The sequence below is a fragment of the Lontra canadensis genome, unplaced genomic scaffold (genome assembly GCF_010015895.1).
Source record: "Lontra canadensis isolate GAN:19392208 unplaced genomic scaffold, GSC_riverotter_1.0 scaffold16, whole genome shotgun sequence".
Lineage (NCBI taxonomy): Eukaryota > Metazoa > Chordata > Mammalia > Carnivora > Mustelidae > Lontra > Lontra canadensis.
In genome coordinates this window covers 22,080,798-22,090,406 of record NW_022631010.1, presented here as the reverse complement: position 1 = coordinate 22,090,406, position 9,609 = coordinate 22,080,798, and the positions used below count along the sequence as shown (strand labels likewise).

Below are 9,609 nucleotides of genomic sequence, written 5' to 3'. Positions count from 1 at the left end.
CAGCACTAGTATGTTGGATTCAGGTTAGTCTTTCCATCCCCAGTGCTAGTGACAACCAATTACTAACCAACTTTGATTCTTATTTTTCCATTTTATAATGACGGAATACATCTGTCAATCGCCTTTTACTCTCAAGATGTTCTAGGACTCCAGGATTTCCTTGCTGATAACCCTTGACAATCAGATGGAATTATTTAGCCTGCACCTACAGTGGGCAATCCCACAACCAGGGCTGAGGTGGAGGAGCAGAATTATATAAAGGCAAAGTAAATGAGGGGCTTTTCTTAATGCTTTCTGAAAGTTAAAAATAAAAAGAACTTCATATTTATTTTGTAAGGTGTCATCTTCAGATAATTTACCCAACCAGATAGTGAGCATCTCAGGAACAAGGATTTTGTCTTTTTAAAACATTTTTCAAATCTCTATCTATTCAGTGACTAGAATAAGTGGCCAGCAGAAAGAAACTCAGTTAATGCTTTTTGAATCAATGAATGAGTAAGAAAAGCCTTGGATTATGAAGAGGCTCAATAAAATTGCTTATTATTTTGATTTTAAAAATGAACATAGAAGTGATGGAGAAAAACATCAATTGGCATGTTTTGGATGGGTTATTTAAACCAAAGCTTTCACACTGCGAGGTGTTATTTCGTTGTTTTATGACTGTTAGAGCGAAATTATCAAATTGACTTATTATAATCTGATTTATAACAATCTGAAGTACGACTTTAATTTTTGAAAGGACCCATAAACTATTCATGGGTTTGGTCTTACAAGAACCAGAGGAAGCAAAATATGTCCGAAACAAACTGCTGAGTCACACATTATGCCCTTTCCCTTAGCCAGCATTCCTAAACCAGTATCACTGACAATTCAGAAAGGAGTACATAACAAATGTGTGAAATAAAGGGTTCTAGGATATTGCTATTGCATCAGACCTCTTCTGATGGTGTTCAGATTCAATGATGTAAAACCATGAGAAACTCAGCTGTCAACCCCTCCTAGGCAACACACTTAGAAATCAAGTGTGGACAGTCTTAGCAAGAAATTGTTTGTATTTTCCAGAAGTGGAGGAGAAGAGAAAAACAAAATAATAGTCAATGAACATTTGTGTACCAAGCATTGTGTTCAATTCTTTCCTATACTCATTTAATCCTTAGAATAAATGTGAGTTTCTCCCCATTTTATAGATGAAGAAAACTGAGGCTTGGAGAATTGCATCACCCATTTAAGATTACACAGCTAGTAAGGGGGCAGGATTGGAATTCAGAGCCTCTGCTTTTGCCCTCATCCGGTCCTGCTTCTACAGAGTCTCTTCTAATGTTGGCATCATCATATTTTGCTATCGCTTGGCCCTCTGTTTTTATAAGGCTACAAGAACATACACATATTTCTGCAACCCCTACATTATACCAAGTACAACCACAAGCACAGTCCTAAGTGGCAACCACACAAAACCAGACTGCTTCTGGTGATCTTCACACAGCCCATTGCATATCTGCCTTGCCCTGCCTGTGGTGTGATCAGCTCATTTCCCCACTTCAGGTGTCACCTCCTCCAGGAAGCCTTCTCTGATCCTGCCCTCATCTCTACTGTCCAGTCCTTCCTGGTATCTCCCATAATGTCCTGCCTGTATTGTTATTGTTAATTATTATTATCTAGTTATGTGTCCATCTCCTGCATTAGACTGTAAGCTCTCCAAGGTCAGGGCTATGTCTGACTTCTCAGCTAGACTATGACTTTTCAGAGGATCAGATTGTGTCCTCGTTCTATTTGTAACTTCATTGCTGTGCATAAACTAGCACAGAGGAGGGACTCAGTTAAGTCTACTGATTGGATCAAAAAGATTACTAAGAATGACTTTAAAACGTGATTACAGTGTGTCTCATGGAGGGGACGTCAATTTAGAGAAAAGAAGGAACATAGAAACATAGAAAGAAGGATAATATAAAGAGAAGTACTTAGTAATGTTCCCTGTGGCATTTGAATTCTTCAATTTTGTTTAAACAGAAACAAAAATATGATCGAATTCTTTCCAATTATTCACTAAGATGATTTTAGTAATTGCATAATTCACACATATCCTATCTCTAAGCGACATCAGGGGTTTCCCAGTTAAAATTTGGAAAAAAAAATCTATCAAATATAAGTCCTCCTTAAAGATTTACTGAAAGCAGTAAACTATGTCTTCCAATCATCTCACTAAAGTATAAGATCTTAATTATAAATCAGCCCAATGGGTGGATTGTTTTCATATTCTAGGGCATATGTTAATTTATGTCAAGCAAATCATGATGATTTGCATTCTTATTGTTTTGCTATTGTTTACTCTTAATTATTGTTGTTATTTTAGGTCCTCAGCATCCAACTTCCCTTCCTCCAATAATACGCTCGATTATTTTGGGGGGTATATCTTATCCTGTATAGTCTTGGTAGGAGGTGGTCCCACTTACAAAGGGGATTAGCACCTCAGATTTTCTGACCCAGGGCAGCCAGTTGGATGGAGAAATGAGCTAGGCATCCATCTAAGATTTAGCCAACTGGATATTCTTAAGACTTTGAACTTGAAGATGTACAGGATGGTGGAAGGTCTTTCATTGTCATAGAAGTCTTGGTATCCTGACCCATGTGTTCTGCTCTATGACTTGTCTAGGCCTCCCAGAGCTGCCTTAGCATCTAATTTTCTAGTTGTTTTCCAGGCCTGGATCTCCAATCTTCCATTGATTTTGGGAGCCTGGCATTCTCTGGATGAGTCACCTTTATCTAAATAGCCAGTCAGTCTCTGTTGCTTAAAACTGAGAATGCTGTCTGAAATACCAAATAAAAGCAGTCTCCATTTAGGACATAGATTTACATGTACATTAGTAAAAGAATTTGTATTTTTGTGTCATGGTTAGTAAGAATTGTTCTCTAAGAATTATTTTGAAATTCATTTTTAGAAAATTGCAGGAATTATAAGTAAGACTGTGCGATGGATTTCTCCATTTAAATTAATAGTTTTTGTGGACATTCTATAATCTACATTCATTTTTAGAAAATCTAGCACCCGGTTCTAAATTAGGGAGTAAATCTTACCTAATATTAAACCTAATGGTGGCATTTTGTGTATTGGGGGAAGAGGTGAGGTCATGAGCACATTTTCACAGGCCTCTCACCTACGAAACTTCATCTCTTTCTAGCCTTTGTACATTGTCCTTCTATGCAAGTTGTATTTACTATCTAGAGAGTTTCCATGATGCTTGATTTCTCCAATGTTATCATTCAAAGATAATTTTTTTAATTTATAAAAGTTCTTATGATACTTTTTTTTTTTTAAAGATTTTATTTATTTATTTGTCAGAGACAGAGGGGGAGAGAGCGAGCGAGCACAGGCAGACAGAGGCAGAGGGAGAAGCAGGCTCCCTGCCGAGCAAGGAGCCCGATGTGGGACTCGATCCCAGGACGCTGGGATCATGACCTGAGCCGAAGGCAGCCGCTTAACCAACTGAGCCACCCAGGCGTCCCTCTTATGATACTTCTTATAGGCTTGCATTTTTCCAATTTTGACATGTTTCCACAATTCACCACTGAAATGTTAATACTATTCTGATGATGAAAAAAAAAATGAAAATATACCCAAAGCAGATGACATTATGGTTGAAATGCACAGCTGTGAAAACATTTGACTAAATTTAGAAAAACGATTAGGTTTTCCTCCACTTAAAGCACTGCTTTGTTATCAAGTGTCCATCAGACATATCAATATGGCTAGTACATTTCCAAAAACTTTTTCAAGTATCTCCTAAAGTGAAATTCTCATATAAAATGATTTATAGTCAAGCTTAAAGTATTAAAACTCCCAATCCCATAAGTGACTCTTAATCTCACAAAACAAACTGAAGGTTGATGGGGGGAGGGGTGTTGGGAGAGGGAGGGTGGGGTTATGGACATTGGGGAGGGTATGTGCTATGGTGAGTGCTGTGAAGTGTGTAAACCTGGTGATTCACAGACCTGTACCCCTGGGGTACAGGTATACAGGTATAATATATAAAAATATATTATATGTTTATAAAAAATAAAAAATTTAAAAAAAGGAAATGTACAGGAACAAAAACGTATAAATTAAAAAATAAAGTATTAAATCTCCTTATTTGACAGATATTTGGAAAGAAAAGAAACTATTAGGAAACCTTTTTGGAGAAGAAAAAATATATTTTCAGTGTCATCTGGAAAATGACATATATCATCTGGAAAATGAGGACATCGGGTTTCTTGTTTCTTTAGCATTGAGTCTGGCATTCCATTCTTATAGGGTATTCCATTCTTATAGGGTATCCCCTTTTTCATAGGGATTTTAGATAGGGGCAGATTCTCGGGGCATAGCATAAACACTGAATGAATTCAAAATTTCAGGGTAAGAGCCAATATAAGAAAAAAATTGAATTTTTTAGATCATAGCTTTTTTTTTTTTTTTTTTAAGATTTCATTTATTTATTTGAGAGAGAGAGAGAGAGAGATCACAAGTAGGCAGAGAGAGAGGAGGAAGCTGGCTCCCCGCTGAGCAGACAGCCCGATGCAGGGCTGGATCCCAGGACCCGGAGATCATGACCCAAACCGAAGGCAGAGGCTTAACCCACTGAGCCACCCAGGTGCCCCGATAGCTTTTTTTTTTTTTTTTTAATAAAATAGGAATGTAAAGGTCCAATCAATGGCCAATAAAAACAGACTATGTCACAGAAGTTCACTGGGGCTGGCTCTCTGTGGCAATAGTATCCAAATGAAGATCCACAGTGTGTCTGATGTATGAAAAGATCTTACTCCTGAGGGCAGAAACAATGAGCTTATCTGATAGGAAAGTCTGCAGCTAACAGCTGAATTTTTCCATATACCAAAATTAATAGAATATACACGACAACTAGAATTAATGAGTCAGGCACAAGATATTTTAGTCAATCTGAAAAATCCCCCCATCCTTCCAAACTGAAAAATTCTGATGGGTGACAATTAGAAAGTAAAATACATTGACTTTTAGATTATCTGGAAACTAAGAGCTGGCAGGTCTAAACATATAAAAAGATTCTAATATGGAAGTTAAAAAGGCAAACAAATGGTCTCTGATAGCAGTTACTGAATTTGGGGTCAAGAAGTGGTCAAAATAAGATGGGGAAGATCTACCAGGCGTTTCTCCTTTGTGTCCGGTGGCAACGCTCATTTAGGAGGAGATGAAGGGGATCACAGTGGGTGGGCAGGACAAATTATGGTTTCCTAAACAATGAATAAGCAGTTTAAGAAAACAGAGAGGTCTGTCTATATTTTAGAAAAATTTCTGAGGAAAAAGGGATAGAATTTAAAATTTGGATGCATAAACACGTCAAATTGAAAACATGGTTCCAAACAACACTCCCTAAGAATGCTAAGATATTAATGAAGAAATGAATGAATGAGTTTATTTATTCCACAAAATTGATTGACTTCTGACCCTGACCCTGTACTGGGTATAAGCCCAACAATGATGAATGATAGAATTGTTTGATAAGTATTTAACATCAATGATGGTAGGAGTTGCAGTTTTCACATGGCCCTTTAAACACCAATTTTCAGTAAAATAGAAAAGAATGGGAAGTAGAAATCTATGGTCATCACAGTTTAATGGTATGGCTTGTTCACTAAATATGTGTTGGTTTGAATTTATGTAAATAGGATACAAAAGCAAAAAAAAAATTCTAAAATCCTCCTACAAACTTCAAGAATTGATATGTGTTTCTCTTTATTCTTTGGGACTTCTCAGTGTCTTATTTCCCTTACTCTGTCCTGGTTTCTTGGGTTCTGTCTTCCTGAACACGTGAATTCAATTTCCGGTCATCAGGAAAACGTGATCCTTTCTGGTAAGTGATATATGGAAGAAATTATAAAGTTCTAAAGCCCTGCACTCTTCCCTGGTTAGAATCTTGAAACACAAATCCAGTTCAGATCAGGTTCCCCATTTGTTATGGAGAAACGGTCTTAGTCACCCGGGGCTTCTTTTTTAAAAAAAGTCCACCCGGGGTCCCCTGGATGGCTCAGTTGATTAAGTGTGCGCCTTCAGCTCAGGGATTTTGAGCTGAGCTGAGTCCTGATCCCAGGGTCCTTTGATGGAGACCTGCCTGGAGACTGGAAGGAGCTCCCCACTCAGCAGGGAGTCTGTTTCTTCTTCTTCCTCTGTCCCTACCTCCCCGCCCTTACCTTCCTTCTTTACCCCCCCACCCCCTGCTAGCTCTCTCTCTTTCAAATAAATAAATTCTTTTCTTTTTTTTAAAAGAGAGAGAGGGTGGAGTGGGAGAGGGAGAAGCAGGCTCCCTATTGAGCAGGGAGCCTGACGTGGGGCTTGATCCCAGGATCCTGGGATCATGACCTGAGCCGAAGGCAAATGCTTAACCAACTGAGCCACCCAGGTGCCCCAAATAAATTCTTAAAAAAAAGTCTGCCCCAAATTATCAAAGGTACAAGCTATGTCTTCTACTTGAAACACTCACCTAGGACTCCAAAAAGCATTCTTCTGAGTATCATTATGCATTCCTGATTTTTTATTTATTTTAAGTATTATAATCAGTATCAGTCATTCTGATCTTGTTAGATAGTCACACTGGGTTGTCTCCAGTATCTGGTGCTATTCATTTTCTAGGGCTGCTACAACAAAGTACCACACATGAGGTGGCTTAAAATAACAGAAATTTATTTTCTCAGTTCTTAAGTTCAGAAGTCTAAAATCAAGGTGTTGGTAGGGTCAGCCTCCCTCTGGAAAACCTCCAGAGAGAATCCTTCCTTGTTTCCTCTAGCTTCTTGTGGCTCCAGGAATCACTTGGCCTATGGCTACATGACTCTAATCTCTGCCTCCATTTTTACATGGCCTTCTCTGTGTCTTCTCCTCTTCTATCCCTTATAAATATAAGACACTCATTAGATTTAGGGACTACCCAGATTAGTGAAGAGGATTTACCTTGAGATCCTTAATAACATCTGTAAAGATCCTTTTTCTAAAAAAACAGTCACGATCACATGTTCTTTGGATTAAGACATGGATATTTATCTCATCAGGGCATGTGAAAACATTTAGTTGTTAGAGCCTATTTTTAGAGTTGTCAAAATAGCATAGATAGAACTAGCTCTTACTCCATTTTATTTAATAAACTTCTAGTGAGTGCTTCTAGAGGACAAACATTATACTAGTTGTGAGACTACAAAGCTATGTAAATCTCTTCGCTCTTCCCCCAAGTTACAGGTTCCCTTAAATGAGAAAACTTGTCTTGTCCCAATTGGATGGAAAGCCTATGATTTTAAACACCCAGCGTTAAATGCTTGCTCAAATGTCAAAATTTGGTGTCAGAGGATCCAGGTACCTGTAAATAATCCTAAGGATCTCTAGTAAGAACTCTCCAGGCCATTTTCCATTTCAGAGTTTTGCTCCAGGTTACAGGCACCTAACCTGCAAAAGCATACCAGCCTGAGAGTCAGATCCCTCAGGTTCTATTTCTGGTTCTGCTACTGGATTGCTATGCAGGCTTGCACAACACAAAGAACGTGCACTTCCCACAAAGGAAGAGAAAGATTCTGAGGACCCGTCTGAGCAAGGGCACCTCATACCCCAGGAACCTGGATCCCAGGAACGAAGCGGACTGGCTGGACTCCTGAACCAGAGTGTAGGGATGCTCTCTCTGCTGCCAAAGCCATTGATTTTCGTGTGAAATTGGAGCTCAGATTTTAGTTTGGCCAAAGGGACTTCGACTCCCTCCTTAGTGTGCATCTATAAGTCAAAACGAAAAATAGTTTGTATTTTAAAAAACTTGAAACTAAAAAAACAAAAAACAAAACAAAACAAAAACCAAACCAAAAAACAAACAAAAAAACCCCAAAAGACACAGATCTTAAAAAATAAAATAAAAGCCTTCAAAGCTTTTCTTACCGAGATGTTACTGCGGTTCACGTTGCACTAGAGGAAAATGGCTTGGTGGTATAAGGCAAGGAGTAAGGTTTTGAGAGCTCTGGGCCTCTCCAGGAAGGGAGCAGGCGGATGCTGTCCAGAGGCATGGGGACTCTGGAAAGGTAAGTCACCGCGCCCCGCCCGCTGAAGAACTACATTTCCCTAGAGGTCTTGCAGCGTACGATAAGGTGGGGAGGAAGAACGTAACAGATCCCACCCATGAACTCCCATCGTGCCCAAGACACCCTTAACATGATTGGAAGGCTCTGTCGCTGTGCGTTCCGGGACTTGTAGTACAGCGTGTTCACGATCCAAGCTTCTTTGTGATTCGCGGTGCCCACTAGTCGCTACCGGCGCGGTCCCGCGAGGAGAGTCCAAATCGCGTGCGCCTGCGCCGATCCCGAAGGGCCGGCCCGCATCTCCCGCGGGGCGGGGCTGTGGATTTCGCGTCGAACACCGCCTTCCTGCCCCGCCTTTCGCCGTACCGGCCCGCCCCTCCTTCCTGGAGGCACAACCGAAGCGGTGGCGGCAGGGACAGAAGCAGAGGCAGCGGTGGCGGCCCGGCGGGGGGGCGCCGAGTGGCCGGCGCGACACGCGCGGACTCGGACCCTATGAGGTGATTAGTGCGGCGCAGGCGCCTGCTGCCCCGCCGGCGGGGCCCGGGTTTCCCGCGGCGGGATGTTCTCCCGAAGGAGCCACGGAGACGTGAAGAAGTCCACTCAGAAGGTGCTGGACCCCAAGAAGGACGTGCTGACGCGCCTGAAGCACCTGCGGGCGCTGCTGGGTGAGGCCCACTGTGGGTCCCCGGGTTCGGGAGTACCTGCCCTGACGCGGGCCGGGGGAGGGTCGGGGCTGGGATGCCGACGGCGTGCGGGGGACGTGAGGGGGTGGTGTGAGACCCTCCTTTCCGGGGCCCAGCATTGTTCCCGGACAGCGGGCAGTCTGGCCCTCGGGTCTGCCTGTCGCCCGGAGTGTAAACTTACCCCGGATTTGCTCCCGGTCACCTCAAGGCCGGCGGACCTGCGACTTTCCCCTCCCTGGCAAATCCTACACTCCAGGTGCTACACAGACACGCATAAAATAAACTGACACCTCCCCCTCTCGTTTTTTAAATTTTAATTTTGGACCCTGACACCCGAAGTAGACTGAGTCTCCAAGTGTTCCCAGCCCAGACTTAACTGAACTGTCCTCTCTTCTGTGGGCTCCCTCCCCTTAAATTTTATTTTTACTTTTGAGTCGGAGTCTTCAGAGAGACGGAGCCTCCCAGTGCTCCCAGGATAAATTTAATTGAGCTGTCATCTATCTTCCAGCTCTCCTCGTATTTTTATTTTTATTTTTACTTTTATTTTTATTTTTATTTTTATTTTGGGTCTGGCCGCTTGGGCTTGCTTGTGTGGTTGGTGTGAAGGGGGCTCCTCCTGTTTGTGGAGGGAGGGGTGGCTTTCCTGGGTTCAAGGAGGCTGCTGCTGCTTTTTTGCCAGGATGGCAGTGAGAGTTCTTTGCCGCCTTTGGTTTTTGTGGACTGCTGGGTGGAGGGTCTGTGGAGCCCAGGGGGCCTGCAGTTGACCCGCCATGAAGCTCATCCTTGTGGCTGTGAAGTGTCCCCAAGGCTTCCTGTCACCTGCTGCATGTGATCTCTAGCTGCTTTGCTAGGCTATGTTTTGTTTTCCATTTTC

General features: G+C 41.9%; 1 protein-coding gene across 6 annotated transcripts in view; it reads left to right on the top strand.

Moving 5' to 3' along the window:
- Window positions 1-8,344: 8,344 nt before the first annotated feature.
- Window positions 8,345-9,609, top strand: part of RALGAPA2 (Ral GTPase activating protein catalytic subunit alpha 2) — a 311,877-nt gene continuing 310,612 nt past the window's right edge. For 3 of the 6 annotated variants that reach the window (XM_032859300.1, XM_032859299.1, XM_032859298.1), the window contains exon 1: window positions 8,346-8,717. In XM_032859300.1, coding sequence (XP_032715191.1) covers window positions 8,612-8,717 — 106 coding nt within the window. In that variant the 5' untranslated portion in view covers window positions 8,346-8,611. Of the gene's footprint in view, window positions 8,718-9,609 lie in introns of all 6 variants that reach the window. The other 3 variants (XM_032859301.1, XM_032859302.1, XM_032859303.1) reach the window with 3 other exon arrangements.